This window comes from Pelodiscus sinensis, chromosome 5, assembly GCF_049634645.1.
Source record: "Pelodiscus sinensis isolate JC-2024 chromosome 5, ASM4963464v1, whole genome shotgun sequence".
Classification (NCBI taxonomy): Eukaryota; Metazoa; Chordata; order Testudines; family Trionychidae; genus Pelodiscus; species Pelodiscus sinensis.
Genome location: NC_134715.1, coordinates 110,594,588 through 110,617,748, shown reverse-complemented (window position 1 = coordinate 110,617,748; position 23,161 = coordinate 110,594,588). Strand labels below are relative to the sequence as shown.

Sequence of the window (23,161 nt, the reverse complement as noted above, 5' to 3'; positions counted from 1 at the left end):
AAAATGACAGATAGTCTAGTAGCACTTCAAAGACCAACAGAGCATGTAGATGGCATCATGAGCCTTCATGGGCAGAAGTGGGTTTTGTCCACGAAAGCTCGCGATACCATCTACATGTTCTGCCAGTCTTCAAAGTGCCACTAGACTATTTGTTGTTTTTTTAAAGTTTTTCCTTTTTTATAAAGTACCTTTTTAAAAAAAAAACATTATAAGTCAGTGCGCACACCCTTCCCCTAGAGCCAGGCACCCCAACCCACCGTTCTATCTCAATGCCGTACCCCTCTCCCAGAGCCAGGCACCCTCATTCTCACTCACCCCCCCCATCCTAAAGCACCCACTGTCCCACAGAGTGAGGCACTCCCCCATCCCAGTGCATCCACTCCTCCCCCAAAGCCAGGCACTCCCAGCCACCCCTTCTCCCCCCAACCAAATCCCCCTCCCGCAGAGCCAGGCACCAGAAGTACAGGACGAGTAACCCTACCTTTAAAATAGCCGATCCTGCCACCCAGCCCAGCTGCCTCGGTTTGATTGCAATTTGCATAGCCTGCCAGTCGCTCCTGGCTCGCTGCAATGCGTGGGGCTGTGCACTCCACCCCCCAGCCCAGTGCCCTCAAAGACTGTGGTTGCAGCGCATGCACGCGCACACCCTGGTTTGCTGTGGCACGCGCATGTGACCTCTCCTCCAAGTTCTCTCTCTGGCTCGCTCCCTTTCTTCAGCTGTGCGGCCCTGGCTTTTGAAGTGCCCACGCAGCCACCAGAGCATTCATAGCAGCTCCATGGCTTGCTGGGCCGGCGTCTTCTTGCGGGTACGGGGGGACGGGCTTTTCCTGTCACACCCTTCCTCTGCCAGCAGCAGTCAGCCGGCCTTTTTGAAACATTAGGGTGTGCCTGGGCACACCCCATGTGCACGTCTATGGACACGGGCCCTATTGAAGCGCAGGGCCCGGGGCAGCCACCCCGCTCGCCCTACCCTATATCCGCCACTGCCCCTCTCCATCTCTTCTTCTAAGCTCCTTTCTTTTTCCTGCCTCTTTCTGGTTCCATCCTCAAATGCACCCCATCCCAGCACCTCCTGCAGGCCACTACACAGCTGTTCCATGATGTGCAGGAGGCACTGAGAGCAGGAGGGAGGGGCCAGGAGTTCATTAGTGGGGCTAGTGGCCCTGGATGATACTTGCGAACCCTTGTTTGAGAATCTCTGGTCTAGAATGTAATAAGTAAATGGAATCTTTAGATTTGTGTCTTTAAGATTAGTTTGAGCAAAAATCTATTTTTAATACAAATGTGATTGACACATGATTAGAGCACCTGAAGAGAATATCTAGCAATAATAAAATGTAAACTGTGATACTATTTTTTGCTTCCTTTAGCTGCCATTGCAAAGATATACATTTAATTTCTTAAAATATACTAATAGACTTTTGTAAATACAAAGCTGTATAAAAAGTTTATTCTATGGAACCCTGAAGTAGTGGGCTTTCATCTTCTTTAACATGAAGTGAAAAATATTTTTCATTTCAGCCCACAAAGGCATCCAATCCCTACAAGTGAAGGAGCACAGAGCAGCTGTCTTGGACTTCATTGAAGATTATTTAAAAAGTATGTTATATTTGTTTTTCTACAAACATGTAACATTTCTAAGTGAATGGTTATTTGATAGTACAGTATTATCAACCTCTTTATTTTCATATTTTTAAGATTACAGGAATAATTTCTTAGAGAAAATCATAGTTGCCTAACTACATTTTTCCCTGCTATTCTTGAAATTTTTTAACAGGAGTATGTAAGCTGTACTCTGAACAAAGAGCCATCCGAGTTAAACGAATGGTAGATAAGAAAAGACTGTGAGTACTGTTACTTTATATAACTGATTGCCTGTGTAACTTTGTAATTGAATAAATATGAACCAAGTGCAAGGGACTAGCAACTCTCACCTGATGCCCATATTCAATAAAAACGGCAATATATTCAGGTTTCATGGTGAATGGCTGCAACTTTTTATGTCTCTATCACAAGTGAAGATTATAAAATGTTGAAAGCCAAAATATATAGCCATTTGTTCCAGATTTCAGATGTGTATCTGAATAAACCACAACACTGGTAACCTTTATTTCAACAATCTGACTTGAAACCCACAAATACAAGGAAACTCTTGTGTAGATCTGAAATTGTCTCTCTAATATTTTTAAAAATCAGAGATCTGCTACTGTATATAAGAACATCCCATTTGGGGACACTGTAACCTGACAGCATTCCTCATATCCTCTCCGTGCTCATCCAGCTCTGATCTTGCTGCAGACACTGCTAACAGGGATAAAAGAATGCTACTTGAGTTAGCATTTTTTGTGATGAGGATTAACTAGGAGCTGGATTGAAACCACAAACTCATAGCTCATCAAACAGCTATTGGGATATAACATCTTCCTTCTGCTACTAGCATGAGTTGAATTTGAACTAATCACCTAGAGGTAGAAAAGTCTTATGACATTTGCAGGGCTCAACAAATTAGGCAATCTACTCGCCCATGGCGAGTAGATTTTAGCCCGGCAGGGCCGCGCAGCGTGCGCTTCCGTGCAGCTGGCGAGCAGGGCTCGCCGCCGCTTGGTGAGCCCTGGACATTTGTCTATATCATCCTGTCATCCAAATGAATATTTTTTTTCAAAGAAGCTAAGGTTATGTGAAAGAATATGTAGGTTGTTGCTTTATTGCAACCAAGCAACAAACTCAGCTTCCTGCAGGTTATTTCTTTTTGGCTTGTTCATTTTTCATGTGGGAAGATTGAGTGAGGAAAAATAATTTTTTTTTGTCTGTCACTTTGGGTGTGTCTAGACTACAGGTTGTTGTTTTTTTTTCTTCGAAAAAAGTAGCCATTTTTCAAAAAAACTTCACCTGATTCTAGACTGCAGCCACATTCTTTCAAAAGTAAATGAAAGAACACGGCAGTTTTTTTCAATTGTGGTAAACCTCATTTATGAGGAATAACGCCTATTTTGGAAAGTACTCTTTTGAAAAAAGGCACTATTGAATGCAAACTGTGCTTTTTTGAAAGAGAGCTTCTAGACTCTCTTTCGAAAAAGCTGCTCACTTTTTTTGAAAAATCTGCTTGTAGTCTTAGACGCTCTCTTTCAAAAGAGGCTTGTAGTCTAGGCATAGCCTCTGAGAAACAATAGTCTTTAAAGTTGTAATCCTTTTCTCAGCCTTCATCAGTGATAAGCAGCCTGTGGGAGTCATGCAGCCCATCAGGGTAATCAGATGGCAAGCCCATGAGACATTTTGCTGGCGTTAACCAATTGCAGACACCGCCCCCTCACTCCTGCAGCTCTTTGTGGCCACTTTTTTCTGTTCCCAGAAAATGGGAGCTGTGGGACATGGCAGCCAGCATGTCCTTGCAGCCCCTTCACCTGCATCATCCTCACATCCTGGAACAGAGAATCATAGCCACTCTGCACTGTAGAAGGTGGTGCCTATGAAAATATCTGGGTTGCCTACCACTGAATCTTCACAAAGCTAATTCTGGCCCTGATTCCCTTAAGCAAGCTTTTCATGTGGAAATAACAGATTGCACAATAGATATGCCAGTAGTTAAGGTCTCCAACATTTTTGAAAAACTGATACCCCTTTATCTGGTTAGAGTGTGAACTGATCCTATATTATTTAAATTAAAACTAATGGGATGGTCTTTATCCTCTGGGATGTATATTCCACCCAAACAATACAACATATCTATAATTAAAGGTGATGCGATACACTCGAGACTTTTTCCCTTAGAAAAATATAGTGGTAAGATCTGGTTCATTTCCCATTTATAGAGAGACTGAAACCAACATCATGAGAAAATCAGGAAAACTCACTAAAATTTTTTGTAATCCATTGTGAGTCATCTGCTCGTGATGGCACAATGGATAAAAGCAAACCCAGCAATAAATTCTTGCACGTTAGGTATACCATCTGGTAAGATTCAGTGTTTTTCATAAACAAATTTTGGAGGAAAAAAACGGTTTGTTTCCAGCAATATTAAACTAATGAACGTTCCTTATTTTTCTGCTTACAATGCCATTGTGCTGTCACCTCTATGTGAGGCTGATTTTGAAGATGGAGAAATGGGGAAAACAATTTTATGTGCAGTAAGAATGGAACTAATGAGCTACACTAGAAGTTAGAACTTCTCGCAAAGCTTAATCAACAGTATAACATTTATGCTAGGTCTACACTAGACCTGGCAGCTCGGCTGAAGGTACACAAGCCCAGCTACGTATTCTACATAACTGGAGTCTGTTTACCTTAAGCCAAGCTTGTCAGCGTCCCCACAGTGGAAGGCCAACGGGAGCAAATGCCTCCATTGGCTTCCTTTACTGCTTGCAAGAGTAGGAGTACCAGATGCTGGAAGGTCGCCTCTGAGTTAGGGATGTATGAGAATAGTTGATTAGTCGACTACCCGATAAGCCAAGGCTTATCAGGTAGTCAAATTGCCTATGTCAGAGGCACCAAGAGGGGAGGGGGACGTGGTGCCACTTGCCCACCCCCCCACCCCTCCCATCAGTCAACCACTGGAGATAGGGACTGCTGCGGGAACAGCCTTTGTTCGCAGCAGCTGGGGCTGGTGGACCTAGTGCAAGCTGAGACTGAGCGAGCTTGGTTCAGTCCCAGCTCGCACCAAGTCCAGTAGCTACACCCACTATGGCTCTGCAGTTTAAATGTAGTAGGAGCTGGGCTGCCTGCACATCCAGCTTTTACTATAGGTTGAACCTCCCTCTTCCGGCACCCTCGTAACCTGACCGGTCCCAAACAAGGGGATTTACTGGACCAGGGGAGGTCCCACCCAACATGTTCCCTGCTGTCCTGCTGCCCCTGGCTAGGGCTCCAGCCTAGCCCCCCTGCTCCTGCCTGACTCTGGCTGCCACTGGGGTCGGAGCTCCGCAACCGGGGATAGAGTTCCCTGGCTGCTGCTGGGGTCGGAGCTCTGTGGCCAGGGATGGTGTTCCACAGTCGGGGCTAGAGCTCTGCCACTGCTGTCCCCGAGCTTCACAGCTTCCACTGCAGTCCCCAAGCTCCATGACCTGGCCAGAGTTCCACAGCTGCCACTGCCGGGCCCTTGCTACCACCTGGCTGCAGGGGCCAGAGCTCCCTGCTGTGCTGCCTACCCCTCTACACCCTGGTTCCGGCTGAGTCTCCGCTCCTGCTCCCTGGCCTGACCTTCCTATACCTGTGCTCCAGGAACTTCCTTGGTCAATGTTGCCAGACCATAGAGATCTGGTTAAGGGAGGTGTAACCTGTACATTTAAACTGCAGAGCCGCAGAGGGGTAGCTTCTGGGTGCCTTCCCTTATTGACTAATGGTGTATCAACGGCATGTTTACCCAATTACCCGTTTCTTAACATCCTTACTCTGAGTTCAGTTTAGCGTGTCTTAACTAGCTTCACTAAATCAAACTCCGGAAGATCGATCAAGGCAGCAGCGATCTTTTGTATGGAGAAGGCAAGCCCTTAAATAAAACTTGATTAGAAGACCAGAGGGGGGAGTTCTGCCGCTTTTGTCTAGTGTTGGAGCCAGAAAAATAGATGTTAGCTAGATTGAGGCTGTATGCATTGCAGATGTGATGTAATAGCTAACTTGCTATTTACATTGAATTTCAATTTCAACAAATCACAGGGCATAAACTAATCTTTCTGACGACTTGTATAAAAAAGCAATTTTTCTTTGCCTTTAACTAATTGACTTGTGATTTCTGTAAGAATTGTAAGAGACACTTAATGTGATAAGAATTTGTTTTATGACTTAAGCTAGATTTTGCTTGAGAGCTGCATTGCAGACTTTTTACTCTTTTTTAATTGAAAATGGGTACATGAGCATACTCAGAAGTTGAGAATTACAAAAAATAAAGGATACATTTATTTAAAAGTCAATTAGTCCTTTGCCAGATCTTCTTTACTGTAGTTTAGCAACATTAAATATAAGCTTGTTAACTGGAGCCTTTTTTAGTATTGTGTAAGTAAATCTTGTTTCTCTTCATTTATATGAGCATGCTAAATCAGAAATGAACTATGTGGATTTGTAGTTTCCAGACATGATATAATTTGGCTTTGTATATTCAAAAGTTCTGCTAATCACCTCTGATTAATTTCCCAAAATGAAATATTAAAAGAAATGAGCTGTTGCCCTTCTCTTTTATGTTACTAACTTACTCACCTATTGTATAGTAGATAGATGTATTAATCTTGATTTTTATAAAGGCTTTGTGACCCAGTCCCCTATGATATTGTCATAAACAAACTAGGAACATATAGTCTATTAAGTTACTATATAAAGTGGATGCAGAACTGGTTAAAAGACCGTACTCAAACAGTAGTTATTAACGATATGCTGTCAAACTGAGATGGTGTATCTAGTGGGGTCCTGCAGGGATCAGTCTTGGAAACAGTACTAGTTAGTATTCACATTAATGACTGGATAATGGAATGAAAAAGAATATTTTGATAAAATGCATGGCTGACACCAAGCTGAGAAAGCTTGCAAGCATTTTGGAGCACTGGGTTAGAATTCAAAATAACTGACAAATTGGAGAATTTGTCTGAAATCAACAAAATTAAATACATTAATGATAAATATAAAGTACTTCACTTATAAGCATAAAATCAAATATGCAACTACAAAAGGGGAATAACTGCTATAAAGGATTTAGGGCTTATAGTAGATCACAAATTGAATATGAGTCAACAGTGTGGTGCAGTTGCAAACAAGGCTGATATCATTCTGGGGTGCATTAATAGGAGTATTGTATGTAATATTTAGGAGGTAATTGTCCCTTTCTACTTGGCTCTGGGAATGCCTCAGCTGGCATACCCTGTCAGTTTCAGGGAACCACACTTTAGAACAGATGTGGATAAATTGGAAGGAGTCCATTTTGTTGCTGTCCTCTGAATCAAGGTTTAGAAAACCTGACCTAGGAGAAAATTCAGAAAACCTGGACATCTTTAGTTTGAGGAAAAAGAGAAACCTGATATGGCCTTCAGCTATGTTAAATGCTATTAAAAGAGGACTGTGATTAATTGTTATGCATGTCCACTGAAGATAGGACAAGAAGTAATGGGCTTAATCTGCAGCAAAAGGGACGTAGGTGAAATAAAAGGGTAATTAACATCTGGAACCAGCTTTCAATGGAGATTGTGGAATCCCAATCTGTATAAGTTTTTAAGAAGAGGTTGAACAAGCACCTGTCAGGGATTGGCTAGGTTTACTTGGCCCTGCCTTAGCAGAAAGGGCTGGATGTGATAATATCTCAAGGTCCCTTCTAGCGCTACATTTTTATTATTTTCCGAAATGAGACTGACTAGTTAAAACAGTTATAGTCATTGACATTTAAAATTATATTTTCTCTCTCATTGTAAGCTGTTCGTTACAGACTAAACTCTGGCATTGGATATAGCTTTTAAGAGAGAACGGGTCTTTTATTCAAATCCAGCTGGTTTTCTTTTTATATGGAGAATCAGTATTTGTTTTCAGAACAACTATGCAAATTTATTATCTTCAGCAAGTCATAGATTTCTGTCTATGGTACAGATGCAGGAGGCTTTTCGTTATGTGCTTCCCCGAATACCCAGTTCTTGTAGTTAATTTTTAGGTCCAATTAAAGTTTAATTTAAATATAGTGTGTATGACCAGATTAGGGTGGGTGGGTGGGTGTGTTACTGCCTGATCATTTTAATCTGCCATTCGCATTCTGGGGTAGCAAATTTTCAATACTGGAAACAATGTGAAGAAGTTAGACCTGCTATTTAGTTTCACCATATAACAGCAACATGGTTTGGCTTCAGTCCTCCACTCCATTGCTGTTAGCATTCATAGCCAACAAAGGCAAATCACTGAAGTTTACTGCTCATTTTCCATCCCACTGTTTCTCTATTTTTGTATTTTTAGGATAAATATGTGTGACAGATATTTAGTAAGGGTGTGTCTACACAACAAAGTTATTTTGTAATCATGACCATTATTCTGAAATAACAATGCAAGCATCTACACAGCAATTCCGTTATTTCAAAATGAATTCAAAATAATGGATGGTTTATTCTGACTTCTATAAACCTCATTCCACAGGGAATAAAACCTATTCCGTAATAACTATTTCAGAATAGCAGTAGTGTGGATGCTCCTCTGCTGCTATTTCAAAAAAGCTCCTCCCCAGGGTGATCCAAAGTAATTACTCCCCAGTGCTTTCTGGGGTGCTAAATCACGATAGCACGTCCACATCAGGGAATCCTGCCTCAGGCTAATTTTGAGGCTTACCCATAGACTAGATGAGCTATTTCAAAATAAGCTATTTCAGAGTATTTATTCTGGACTAGCTTATTTTGAAATAAGCGTGCAGTGTAGATGTGCCCTAAGAGATTGCTAAATAAATAACTGATATTTTAATAATAATTTAATATATAAAGGAGAATGTTTGTATTTTTGTGCTCTAATAACTTGGATACTATAAGAGCTACCACAACCAAACTTTCCATGGGATAACCTTTCCTCCAGGAGAAGGTTTTAAGTTACTGTGGGAGGGTATGACGGAGGTCCCACTCCTCACCCCCCACACTAGCTCCGCCAGCAGCAATGTGCTCCCAGGCCGCCGCTGTTCTGGGCCTGTGGCGCTTGTGCAGAGGCGGCGCGCAGAGGACCACCCTCACAGCGCAGGCGTGCCTCAGCCGGCATGCAAACTGGCGGGCAGGTGGACCCGGGGAGAGCAGCGATGCCAGCAGGGATGCTGGCGTGGAAAAGGACACTGACTGTTAAAACCGGAGCTGGGCCAGACACAAGGGGCGGGGGAGAGAGAGAAGGAGGAAGGGAGAGTGGGGTCGGCTCTTTTGCATGCTGCCACCCCTTCCCCCCTTGCCTGCCATCTCCCTAACTGCCAGCCTGGGCCCCACACAGGCAGTGCCCCACTCCGCCCCACCCCTCCCCAGCCACCTCCCTATCTGCCACCCTGTGCCCCACATAGACAAAGAATCTGATTTTCTTCCACCATATCTGGTCAAGTGTTGTACCAATAAAAGCAAGCAGGATCTTATGAGGGGGGATAAGGCAAAAGCCACATTTATTGTAAAGATAATAATTATATATATAAAAAAACATTCATTCAATCATTCATCCATTCATTCAGGTTATAGTTACCAGCCTGGAAGTTGCTTGTGACAGAATACTGGCCAGGTATTCTGTACACAAGTGATGGTAGTGGGGAACGAAGTCCTGATCAGATGCACATCTGAAGCTCCTGGTGGGCTGGAAGCAGAATTTTGGACTCTGACTCCATAGTCTTTTGGTCCAATCTTTATAGGAATTTCTTCCTATGCCAGTCTATGGGAATTGCTGCATCATGCTGATGTCTTCAGGGTGACTGCCAGGTGCTTGTCAGTGATCTCATAGGGTGGACCTCCAGTCTCCAGTTTTTCTCCACTTGACACCTTTTGGTTGCACTAGCACCTGACGCCTTCTTCAGCCCTTTGATGCTGCATTCTCAGGCTGGCACCTCTCAAACCATTCATTCATTGTCCAAGCACTCTCTCTCTCTCTCTTCCATACATTCCCTAATTAATGTTTCACATACAGTATTTTGTATAATAATAATTTTACATGTACAAGAGTTGTAGTTACAAAAAGTTACAAAAGTTTCTGGGTGTCATTTCTTAAAACATTCTCTCTCTGAGTGCTGAGTTAGTTACTGTTATAGTTACAATGTTTCACTTTGCGATTAGGGTGAATTGCTTCACAATGATTTGAAGAACAATGCCCTTAGTCAATTACAGGGCTTAGCTCCCAGAGCAGAGTTAGTGGCTTAACAAGCAGCCACTTGCAAAAGTTTGAGCATGCCCTGGGACACAGAGGGGGAGCTGTTTCTGGCTACATAGTATTATATTTTTAACAGTTTTAAGTTACATGACCTAATATTACATTCCTAACAAATTATATTCCAGAGGGGCAATAATTATAAATCTAAATATTTAATAATCTTAACAAATAATAATAATAATAATAATAATAATAATAATAATAAATCTAAACACTTATCAAGCTTGACAACACTAAATCTAAACACTGTAACAAGAATAAATCTAAACACTTATATGCTTCTACTTAACAAACTTATACTAACTTAGACTTTTAGTTGTGGGGAACAAATTATGGGGAGTCACTTCAACTTGAGGGAATCATTTTTAATACTTTAATATGTTATCCCTACACAAATACCACCATATCTAATATATAAAGGAGAATGTTTATAAGTTTGTGTGCTAATAACGTGGACACTATAAGAGCTACCGCAACCAAAGTTTGCATGGGATAACCTTTCCTCCAGGAGAAGGTTTTAAGGGACTGTGGGAGGGAAGAGATGAGAGACCGACGCCTCTCCCCAGGGCTGCACGGAGCTTGGCATTGCAAGGAGAAGTAGTTTCCCAGGGGAAACGGCAGGGACAGTCACTCATAAGCCGGTGGAGGGACAAGGAAGCGGAGGGTGGGCTTGGGCACCGGTGGCAGGCACGTGGCTCCCTTCCCCCTCCCTCCCCTCAGGCTCCTCACCTCAGTTATATTAGCTTTTCCGAGCAATGCCGGGTAACTCCAGCTAGTATAATACTAAATTAATCCCTAGCTCTATTCTCCTGAATAGATCTCAAAGAATTTTACAAAAGTGGTCACCATAATTATTCCCATTTTACAGATGAGAAAACCAGTGCAAAGAGAGAGGAAGTGACTTGCCCAAAGTCACTCTCACCAGGCCAGTGGCTGAGCTTCGCATAGAATTCATGTTTCCGAAATCCGAGACCAATGCTCCATTCACATGACACTTATTAACATCACAGGCAGTTCCAGGGAGTTACTTTACAATAAAGCTTTACAGTACAAACTTTCCTGAGTTGCTTCTAAGTTTGCTTCTGCATACAATATATGAGAGATTCATTTTCCTTTACTGGCAGTACTATTGGAATACTACTTTGGCTTGCTGAGTGAAGATAATTATTTTTGAAACCAAATGCTCAGGATTTAAATTTTGTTACTTTTGCTTGATGATATTTTGACAATTTTTGAGTTCTTACTGTATCTGTTACTTGAAAAGTAATGTTGAATTGGCCATTGTATTACAGAAAACATGTTTGTTATTACAGGACTGTTTAAACAAACTAGCCTAGAATTGACATTTTAATCAGTTAGGTTTATAAAAAGAAGTTCATTTTAATTTTTTGTAGAACACCAATAAATGGATACAATATTCTGCTTATCCTGTGCAAGTGATTATTTTTCTAGGAGTGAGTAAAATATCTTTCATTTTCTTTATTATTATTCCCAAATATCATGGTAAAGGGTGGTAAATAGATTTTGTGTCTTGACTGATAAATATTCATAAGAGTTTTGCAAGATAGACTTTAATATGTGCTAATTTCCAAGTAATCTTTGATCACCTCCTTATCTCACTGTAGGGAGATTCAGCTACCTCAGCCTAGTTAAATTATGGGGTCTTATGCTTTTAGGTCCAGACTTGAACCTGAACAGATCAGCAAAGCTCAGGCACCATCTTTCCCTGAAAAAACTGTACGGAATTCTTCAGAAGAATCTGAAGAAAAATCTGCTTATGAGGAAAACAAAGGTAAGAATCCAATCCCATTATTTTTTACTTTTGTGACAGGCGCTCTTCATAAACTGGATACTTTCCTCAGAACACAAAACTATTGAATGGCTTCCTGCTGTCACTTGTACGTCCTCTTCTTTCTTCCTCTTCCTGTGTTAACCAAGCTGTTGCAAAGCAGATTCTGAGAATGAGGCAGCAGCATATCCATCTTGGTGGCATGTTTCAGAAGCTTTCTTCAGCCAAGGGCAAAAACTTTTTTGGGAGACATCTTTCCATGCAGAGCTGCCAGAAGAGATCACTGATCTTTCCCATAAACCTGTATTCCCTTGTTGTTTCTAATGTTCTGCATTTTTTTCAGCATTTTAGGATATGACATCTCAATCCATATTAAAATGTAATGTCATGTCATCTCCAAAGGGATTTCTATTTTCTGAATGGTGGTATAGGCCAGGTCTACACTATGTGATACATTTGATTTAAAATACACTACATTAGCTATGAGAATTGCGAAGCTGGAGTCAACATACCTTAAATTGAATTTCTCCTGAGCCCCCACAAGTCAATGGGAGAAATTCTCTTGACAACTTCCCTTACTCCTTACAACCCGGTGGAGTCATGGGGTTGATGCCGTCAGAGTTCGATTTAGCGTGTTCTTACCAGACCCACTAAATTAAACCCCAGAAGATCCATCTCTAGATCATTGATTTTCCCATTAGTATAGACAAGCCATAGAAGCAAATGCTTTTCCCAGTGTTAGTTCTGCAGTTGATTTGACAGAGGAGCCTGAGACACTATATAAATATAATCTACAGCACTAACATTCTTGTTAGAGGAAAACAAAAACTGGCATGAATGTGACTTCATTAAGACTGCATATGCATCTGATAGATGGAGCAATAGATGTATTGTAATGTAGATGTATAATACCCAGAGGGGTATTTCTGGCCATCAGCTGTTTTATCTTTTTCTTAAATAATTTTGGTAGAAGGATCAAGCCCCTCTGGGTAGTGATTTTTACATGTTATGTGGAAGAAAAATTAGGGAGACATGGATAAACTCCATTTCTGAATGAAGGCTCTAATTTTGAATGGTCCCTCAGCACATAAAAGCATTTTAAATCTCAGATACTCCAGTTTCATCTATCTAGCCAGCTACTTTCTGCAATTTTACTATAAGCTTTTTCTTCACAAATTGAACCTGCTATAAGACATAAAACTGCAGGTTTTGGATGTCTGTTTATGATATGTGCTACATTTCCATAGTAAGTCCAGCATGTAGATCATAGTCATGTTTTCCTTTATCTCACATCATCAGTATTTTACAGGTGTGAAGCATGCCAGCAGAGAACTAGCAATGTAATAATATCTTCAGTTGTTTTCTGCCGTTGTAGCTCTATGTAACATCACTGTAATTTCGGACAACTCTGTGCAGCTCCATCATCCAGAGGCCTGTTACAAAATTCAGTGCAGAAATCTGTGCTATGCCACAAGAGGCTCTAGCCTTCAGTTGCCTAGGGCCAGCAGATCTGAATCACATTACACTGCAAAGAGGTGTTACTTATTGCACCTTTCACAGCGTTTCAGACTTCAGTATGATTGTGATAAGTGGTTGTTGTTGTTCTTTCATTATTAGCCTAACTTTAATTGTGTAGAAGCAAGTAGGAAGGGTGCATTTCATTATAGAAGTGAAGGGGTTGCAGTGCTCTTAGAGATGCTGATGAATTTTTGAGACAACTGTGAGGTTTCTTTATCAAAATAGTTCTACCTGGAATATGTAATACACACGTATAATGGAGAATTAATGCTGTACCCTGTGTTCTTTGTTGTATATATGAGGGAAATTTTAAGAGTTGTTTGCTATTTTATATAAAACCATAAATTTCATTGTGACATTACAGGTAGTTGCTGTGGAAATGATGGTGATGCTATCAATAGGGGATTGTGAATTTAAATATTTTTACCTTTGATTTCTTATGTCTGTTTTCTGTCATAAAAAACAAACTCTAGAAATTTGAAAAAATATAACTAAGGTTATTTCTAAATAGGATATATATCATGGGGCATCAGTAGCTTGAGGAGTGGTGATTGTTTGCATTTCTGAAGTGTCTGTCACCACAGCCTTTGGGAGCACTTGCATAAACATCTGTGCTACAAAGATCATTCCCTGGTAAGAAGTGTAGCTCTTACCCAGATCCCCAGGTAAATAGCATCTCATTAGTCAGACTCAAATGCAGTTGGGGACTCTGCCCTTTTGGAATCTTGCATGAATCTTTTACCTTCATTTATCATGGTTTATTCCATGGGTGGAGAACCTAAGGCCCAGGGGCCGGATGCAGTTCCCAGCTTGCCTGGATCTGGCCCTCAGGGCTCTTCCCACCCCGCACTGGAGAGCCTGTGCTGGCACTCCAGTCCCTGCTGCCCTCCACTCTACTGACCCGCAGAAAAATCAGTTGCCTCCGACCCAAAAAAGGTTCCTCACCCCTGGTTTAGTCCAATTGTCTCCAATTTTTTTAAGCACAACATCACTTTTTGAATTTAAATTCAATCCAGGATCTACCTCAAACCCAAAGAACCCTACCCCACCTCCTTTCTTGCATTCTTTGAAGTCCCAACCCTGCCCCACCCCTTTGAGGTTCTGCCCTGCTCACTGCATCCTACCTCCCTCCTCCATCCTTACTTTCACTAGCCTGGGGCAGTGGGTTGGGGTGCAAGCTCTGGTCTTGGGCCAAGAGATTCGGAGTATGGGAGGGGCTCCAGGCTGAGCCTAGGGGAGGGGATTAGGATGCAGGAGGAGGTTTAGGGCTCAAGTTCTGGGGTTTGGGTGGGGGATCAGGGCTGGGGCAGAGGTTCAGGATGCAGGCTCCTCTTAGACACCATGTACCTCAGGCAGCTCCTGGGCAGTGGTACAATGGGGCGTAGGCAGGCTAACCCCCACCTTGGCCCTGTGCCATTCCTGAAAGTATCTGGAATGTCCAGCAGCAGCGCTTGGTGGGGAGGGACAGATGGCTCCATGTGCTGTCCACAGGCACTACCTTCCCACCTCCCAGTAGGAGTTGCGGGAGTGGTGCTTATAGGCAAGGACAGCATGTGGAAACCCCATGGCCCACCTTCCCCAGGGGCTGCAGGGTCATGCCAGGAGAATGACAGAGATTCACATTGCCCTTCGAGTATGCTCAACACATACAGACATAGGAGCAGGTGCCAGCAAGCTCCCTCCGTCCTGAGTCCTTTCATGCCCTTCCTGGTACAGAGGTGAGGGGTGGGGAACACTCTGATGTCAGTGCCCCCCTCTTCTATTTCCCCGACCCAGCAAGTAGGAGGCTTCCAGGTGACCGCTCCAATGCACAGGGAGGGAGGGACATCAGAAGTGCCAGCACGTGATAGCCTGTCCAGACCAGTGACTGTCACCTATCAGAGGCTCCAGGATCTACCAGGAGATCCTGATCTGCTGGTCGGTGACCACTGGTTTAGTTCATTGTCTGGTAGGTTAGCATATGTCTACACTACCACCCCAGTTCGAACTAGGGTGGTTAATGTAGGCAACCGGAGTTGCAAATGAAGCCCGGGATTTGAATTTCCCAGGCTTCATTTGCATGTTGCCGGGCGCCGCCATTTTTAAATGTCCGCTAGTGGAATGAGGTGTACAAATAGTTCGGAATAGGAAGCCTAATCCGAACTACCTAGTTCGTGCCGCGTGTAGCCGCGCGGCACGGAGTCTGAACTAGCGGACATTTAAAAATGGCGGCGCCCGGCAACATGCAAATGAAGTCCGGGAAATTCAAATCCCAGGCTTCATTTGCAACTCCGGTTGCCTACATTAACAACCCTAGTTCGAACTAGGGTGGTAGTGTAGACATACCCTCTGATACTTGGTTTTGATACTCAACACGTTTTTTACATCAGAATTATAACACAGGCATTATTGTAGGAAACGCCCATTAGGGGTTTGTTTGCTATAACTCCAGCTGATTTTGGGCTCCGCACAGCATTTCCTCAATCCCCAGCTGATCCTGGGTTCTGGGGAAATGCCACGCGGAGCCCAGGATCAGCTGGGAAGCCCCCAGCTGACCCTGGGCTCCACACAGCATTTCAAATCGGCAGCACAACATGGAGTCCAGGGTCAGCAGGGGACTCTGAGTCCCCCACTGACTCCAGGCTCCACGAGGGCACTTCCGCTTTAAAATGCACAAGACCCCGCCCCCCAGTTGGGGACTCTTGTACGTTGCAAAGTTGGCATGCCCACGTGCAGCTCACAGTCGGCGGGGCTTCCCGCTGGCCCTGGGCCATACGCAGAGTTGCCTATCGACTAGCCAAGTAGTCGATGGAAATTCCATCGACTATTCGTCTAGTAAATTAACTGATATTTATTATCCTTCGTTTAATAAGCCTTTAAAGCCTGCTCAGTTTTGATTTGCTTATTACACACAGGGCAGTTTGCTTATGGAATGAAATATAAATTATAGATTTTGAATTAATCCTTCAGTTTAACAGATCTCACTTCAGTGTGAAGTAAGCCAATTTGGAAATGGTTTAAAAGGAATTTGATAATTAAAACAGCTAATGCATCTTTTAGGAACAACAGAGATATGAAGCACTGCATTTCAGCATCCCTAAGAAATAGACATTTTTCTTTCTCTTGGTTTTGCTAAATTAATCGCGTTCATAGGCTGCATTAAGGCGTACCGACTCCAGGTAAGCCTCAAATCTGTTTTTCCAGTAGCAGGAAATGAGCCACAATTACAGGCGCAACTCTGGGAAGATGAGAGAGTCTCTCACCTAGTGCTACCCTGGGTGAATTTGCTTATTAATGAACTTGTTAGATACACGTGCTGTTTCTTGCCAAGTATTGGCAGTGCCTGGAAATAATTGGTTCCTTTGGGATAAAAAAGAGAATATTTATTATTATTATTTTATATTCAGTTCTGTAAACTAATTATCCTTTTTTCTTTGAATCAAGTGAATAAAATCAGAATGATAGATGAAATCTTGAACAACTACTTCACTGAAAACTAAACAGGATATTTTTCTGCAACATGCATTCATTATAATTTTGGTGGGACATCTAAACAAAATAATGTATATCTCTGTGAAATACATGTAGAGAACTGACGATGCTCCATGAAAAACAGAATTATTTTTAAACAATCATAAAATTTTTCTTATCTTTACTTTTTATTATTATTATTATTTACGGCTAAGAAACAAAAAGTCTGGTTTTCATAAACTAATCCTGCTGCTCGTTCACAATCCTTTGTTTGTAACATTGCAATTATTTCCACGGAAATCAGCTGTGATGTCAGAAACCAATCCTATAATTTTTGGTGAAGGAATGAGCAGTAAAACCAGAGTTTAATGTTTTGGTAACAATGAGCAAGAGGAAAATATCTCTTTACTATATCTCGCATTAAATTGTTTTTAAAGAGACTGCTTTCTGAGGTTTCCCAAGAGAAGTTGGTTTCTCTGAGTGAAGCATCAATGTTGCTTATTTAATTGAAAACATTCAGATACAAGATTCTAAAAAGTTACAATAAAGCACATTAAGTATCTAAGTATCCAAATAAGGAAAATATGATTAACAGCAAATCCAAAATCTATAAAGGTGAAACAAAAGCTTTTTGCATTTTAATTTTCTGACTTGAATCTGGTAGCTTTGAGCCAACCACGCCATAGAGTCTCCTGGGTGATAGCAGATCTCCGTGCTGAGGTTTGTAACAATGTCCCAGCTGAGGGCTGGTAAAGAATCTGCCAGGGATGCAGTAATAACTCCATCACTTTGGGTTCTGAAGCTGCTTCTTGCCAAAACAGACAAAATGTTAGAATTGTTTGGATGCTATGAGAGAAAAGGAATAAAAAGGAAGTGGCATTTTTCTTCTTGTCCTGAAGTACCTTACAAAATGTAATCTTAAATTGTAATTTCTGTTATATACTATGTTTTCAGAAGTTAAATATTTAAGATGTTTGAGGCCTCAGTCTTGCAAATCGATATGCAACTTCACTTGATGAGAGTAGCCTTATTGAAATGAATGGGGCTGCTCCAGTATGTAAACTAAACTGGTGTTATAAGTGTTTGCAGGATGGAGCCTGATCTAACTTATAGGCAGACCCCTTGTGAGGAATCAGTTGCACGATTGGTGCTTTAATCTGCAGAATGAACAACATGAGGAAACAAGATCATTCTAGGGAGGTATATGCTAACATTTTAAAATGAGGTTCTGGATTTAATATTGCAAAATAGTGTGCAGCAAGGAGACGTTTCTCTGAAATCTCAGGAAAAGTGATGGTTTCATACAGTTGGTGTCATTTTCAAAAGTTTATATTTCTGCTAAAGTACATATTGTGGGAGAAGTGTCTTTTAACTTTTGCAGATACCTTGTTTGCTGCAAAGACTTCTGCATGAGGTTAACCTTATGCACAAGAAGTAGTTTCACTTGCTGCAATGTGCGTACTTCAATGCAGCTACTCCCATGAACAAAATTAAGCATTGGTGTAAATCTTTGCCCCCATCCCTACACTTGTACCTTACCTGTGTGAACTGATGATAAATGTAGACCATGAATCTCTAACTAAAAAATAAAATCTAATGTTTGATAATCAATGTTAAATGAGTAAGTAGTGGTTGTAGCATTGCATTTCAGTACTGTATGCTGATGTATTTTGGTGTGTGTGTGTGTGTTTTTTTTTTTGTTATCTTTATAGATCAGAATCTGACAGATGCCCACACTAACTTTGGGATATGGGGGGATGGCAAAGGTGAAGATGAACTGTCACCTGAAGAAGTTCAGATGGTAAATTTGTTTTATTTCTGTTAATTGATTTCTTTCTTCCCCTGCCCCCATACCACCTTTCCAACTAATGCGATCTGTCCACATGGTGCATTAAGGAAGAGAATACACACGCTCACTTGGCTCTTGACTTCCTTTTCATATGCCAAAGACCATTCTTTTTTTCTTTTCTTTTTTTAAAGTTACAGACTAACATGGCTAACCCCTTTGAGACTTTTCATGCAGAGTAACGTAACTTAAATGTTCTTTTTCCATTTGGTTTCCTGATTCTTGGTATCTGTTAATATTTAAAATTGCGATCAAAAAAGAAAGATTGCAGCAGAGCCATGATATTAGAGCGTATTTTTCAGCAATTAAAACTGCCAATTGAAATTGAAATTTCCCTTTAAAATTGCTATTATAGGCTGCTGTTTAAATCAGTGAACAAAGGAAGTCATGGCAACATTAAGAGAAGCATAGAGAACCTTTTGGAGGATAAAGATTGCTACTGTTGCCACCCCTTTTTGAGTTATTCAGTTCCCTATTACTCTTATATAACGTAATTATTTTTATCTGTGAATTTTTAGTGCTTGTAAAAGAGATTGAGTGGGTTGGGGTTTTTTAAAGTGTGAATAGGCAGCCTGCAACCTTTCCTTCACAGCTGTTTATGTAGTCCTCAAACCTAGAAAACTCAAACCCTGGCCCTAACAAATACTCTGATCCCAGCTGTCAGAAGGGCAGGGAAGGAGAGGCTCTCTCTGAGGTTCTTCCTACTCTAGGGGAATTTTCTAATTTTTTCCTGCCATTGCTAACACCAGTTCAACCTCCCTGCCTCCTCATTTTCCTCCCATGCTGTTTCCTCTGACAGAGGCAGTGCTGTGGGAAGGCAGCACCAGGAAGCTGGTGCTGGGGGGAACCGGCTTTTAAGCCTGCTTCAGCCTTAACCCCCTCACCTTCTTGTGCACAATAGATCCTTAGGGCTTAACTCCTTCCTTCCCACATTGGAGCCAGGGGACAGGAAGTAGCTGGGTTATGCCAATGGCCAACAGCAGCTTGTTGGTGTTAGCTGTCTTCCTACAGGGAGGAAGGGACAAGCTGCTTCTGGGCGGAAAGTGGAGAAGGAGAGAAACAGATGATCTCTGCAAAGACATGGGCCCAGTCACTCTTCCCCGTGGCTGAAAGCAACTCCTCCTGCACAGTGTTGAAAGGCTGTGGCTGACCACATTCTGGTGTGAACTTTCACAGAAATCTGAGGAGCAGATCTGTTTGTCTGACCCTGCGTGTCCCCGATAGATTGCCTCAAAAAGAGACAGTTCCAGGTATCAGGAAAGATGGGGTCTGTTCTGGGGGCCCAGCCAGGTATGGAGGGTGGAGAACACTGGGGCAGGGAGAGTTGGGTGGGTGGGTGGGTGAGAGAGACAGACAGACAGAGACAGACAGACAGACAGACAGTGTGTGTGTCTTGCATACCTTAAAGATAAGAAAATGAATAAAAAGACTCCAACCACAAATTTCTTTTTAACAGGGGATCAGTCAACTTGGTGTTAATTTGAATGTTGTTCTGCATAGTTCTGATTGATTGCCATTGCATTTTCTTGAATACAAGTAATTTTACCATCTTAATGTTTTCCTCTAAACCAGTGGTTCTTAACCTTACTGCAGCCTGCACCCCTTTGGTTCTCAAAATATGTTCTCGCACCCCTTATTAAAAATGGTTGAAGTATGTCAGCAGTATCTGAAGCTTCCAGATGGTATTCAAGAGTAGTTCTAGGAAATGTTTCCTCTAATTTTCTCATCCATATTGGGAATGAATCAAGAGAATATGTGGATGTGTGTAACCAGTAGAAACAAAATAACCTAGATATAATGTATATATTTTTAAAATGTTGCCATAGGGATAATTAGTCCATCCAGGACAGGTTAGGTATTTTAAAACTCACTATTCAGAGAATTAAATTTAAGTGTACAAAAGAAATAAAAACTATGAAATTAACATAATTTAAAAAATAACAGTACTTGGAAAAAATAAAATTACAGAGAATATATGTGCATTGCTAGAAGTATCAAGAAGTAACAGTAATAAATATGTTTTGAAAAGGGTGTGTGTGTGTGTGAGAGAGAGAGAGAGAGAGAGAGAGAGAGAGAGAGAGAGAGAGGTACACAGTGTGTCTCATATAGTCGGTCTCTGTCTCTCACACAGTGTCTCTCTGTGTCAGATACAGATGCACACTGTAGGTATCTGTGGGTTAGAGACACACTGCCTCACCAGTCTGAAGCCTGTTCATTCAGACATAGCAGCAGCTGCCAGCAAGCTTCCTTCCACATCCCACTCCTGAGTCCTGTTGTGTCCCCTTCTCCTGCTCCACAGAGATGGAGTATGGGGGGAGGAGGGTGCAGAGGAGGACACCTTGACATTAGCACCCTTCTTCCTGCTCTGCAGCAAGCAGGAGGTTTCCAGGAGCACCTGGCTGGGGGCTTCAAAGCAGAAGTCAAGAGCAGCGGGGCCCTGGGGGCAGGAGCGCCTGAAGTATGTAGCACTTGATAGACTGTTGGGTGGCTGTGCAGCTTGAGGGAGCTTAGGTCCTTTGTAGAACATTATCATGCCCACATTAGTGATGATAAAGTTATAAATAACAGTGGGAAGGGCTATATACAAGGGAAAAGTCACACTGAGCTAATCACAGATTGAAAAAACAAATACTCTTCACCACAGTTACTGAGAGTCTGAGGAAGGTGAGAGACAAAACCAGCCCCCTGAATTGAAGATTTCATGAAAAAGGGCAATTGTGGCCCCTCTCAAAAGAAGGGAGCAGAGATAATCCTACTAAAGCCCTTCACAGGTGTCCCTGAATGACAACATTCTCTTCCTTCTCACAAATTACCATCTCTTTGCTCAATCTGAAGCACAAAACCCACTTTTCACAGAGGCCTAGTTTCTTCTGTTTTCTTCCAGCACTCTGCATGATAATGTTAGAGCTCCTGCAGATCAAATAGAGGCTAACTCCAGCTATTTGAGTTGCTATATAAAAAATGGTTTTCTATTAGTCAATTCATAGCCTTGTTAGTTTCCTTTCTTTTGGCTTTGTGTTCTATCCTAAGTTTTGGAGCAGTTTTTTACTCTTTATTCTAGCAGTTTAGGATAAAGTTTCATAGTGTCTCTCTGTAGTATTTAAAGATTTTTTTTTAAGTGATTGAGAAATAAATATTCACAACGAGATGATAGGAGGAATTATAGAATTCACAATTCTGAACTACCTTTAGCCTGATATTCTGTCGTCTATTCCTAGGGTACGTCTAGACTGCCGCACTATCAAAATAGCAATTCCATGTCTTTTGAACCAGCCCATGATTTCAAAATAGATTCAAAAAACGGGCTCACTATTCTGATGTTTTGAAATAGGGTTTATTTTGAAATTTGGAGCTGTGAAGACAGAGCCAAATTTTGAAATAAACAATTTCAAAATTAGATTGAAATAAGATAATGCAATTTGAGTAGCTCAAATTGCGTATCTTATATTGACGTACGGGTGCAGTGTAGATGCATCCCTAAGGGGTAGCTGATGGATATCACTAGAAAGAACAGTATAACTCCAGGTCACCTTTGAAAATCCTCCTGCTCTTCATTTTAATTTTTTTTTATATTTGCACTTAACATTGTTCATCTGACACTAGCTCACTTTTGAGACATCATCTGCTGTGTGTCACTAGTGACACTTAATCTCGAAAACCTGCATGAAAACAACATTCATGTTCTGAGCTAAATAAACAAATACAAGGCTAGCCTGTCACTTTTATTCTTAACGTGCCTTGTTCTGCTGACATTTTGTGGGATGATACCCCAGACATGACAATAACCTGACACCCCGCCATGCCTCAGCTAGTGGAATAATTTGTGCCAAAAGTTAGCTCCAAATGTAATAGCCTGGTCAGTGGAGTATCAGATGCAGAATGATATTGAGATTTTTTTTAAATATTTGCCTCCTAAGTGATCTATTATTATGGTAAGTAAATTGCTCCTGGGATTGTGCATTAATTTACTTTTAAATATTAATTGCAAATTTTCACTTCAAATGTATTTTTGTTAGCACAAAAGGAGAGGTATCTTCCCTTAGTATGGGAGCACATGAGGCTGAAAATACAGCAGGAAACAAGTGCTGAAAGAACCATGCAAAAGTGAGCTGTCACTATGGCTAAGAGTTACCCCTCTCTTCTGCCCTAACTTAGAATGTTGCCAAAGTCCGTCCTGATCTGGTTGGCTGGTTTTCTTCTCATTCTATGTTGAACCTTCCTTAACTTCAGTTCAGGTGCTACAGGCTTACCTGAAAAATCATTGATCTGTTAGACAGAGTTGATCTCTTTTGTTATACCAGAATTATAAGAGAATATGACCTGCATTAATCAAAGCTGCAAGTTAGGTATGTATCTTCCCACCCTCTCATGTGTTATCAGCCTTTTGTGTCCCCCTGTTGACCCGTTAGCCTCCCGCTTCTGGTCTTTTCAGTGGCCGCCACCTCCACAAGGAAAGTAGATGAACTGCATGCCCTAGAAATGGATCCATTAATGAAATTAATGGGCAGCAGGTTTAAAACAAATAAAAGGAAGTTCTTCTTCACACAGTGCATAGTCAATCCGTGGAACTCCTTGCCTGAGGAGATTGTGAAGGCTAGGACTATAACAGGGTTTAAAAGAGAACTAGATACATTCATGGAGGTTAACTCCATTAATGGCTATTAGCCAGGATGGGTAAGGAGTGGTGTCGCTAGCCTCTGTTTGTCAGAGGGTGGAGATGGATCGTAGGG

At 41.7% G+C, this 23,161-nt stretch overlaps 1 protein-coding gene across 4 annotated transcripts in view; it reads left to right on the top strand.

The window, feature by feature from the left end:
- The window catches only part of STX18 (syntaxin 18), a 122,265-nt gene that overhangs the window by 81,167 nt on the left and 17,937 nt on the right, over positions 1-23,161 (top strand). For all 4 annotated transcript variants that reach the window (XM_075930747.1, XM_075930746.1, XM_006128191.4 and 1 more), the window contains exons 4-7: positions 1,522-1,599; positions 1,778-1,844; positions 11,505-11,620; positions 18,298-18,386. In XM_075930747.1, the coding sequence (XP_075786862.1) occupies positions 1,522-1,599; positions 1,778-1,844; positions 11,505-11,620; positions 18,298-18,386 (350 nt within the window). The remainder of the gene's footprint in view (positions 1-1,521; positions 1,600-1,777; positions 1,845-11,504; positions 11,621-18,297; positions 18,387-23,161) is intronic.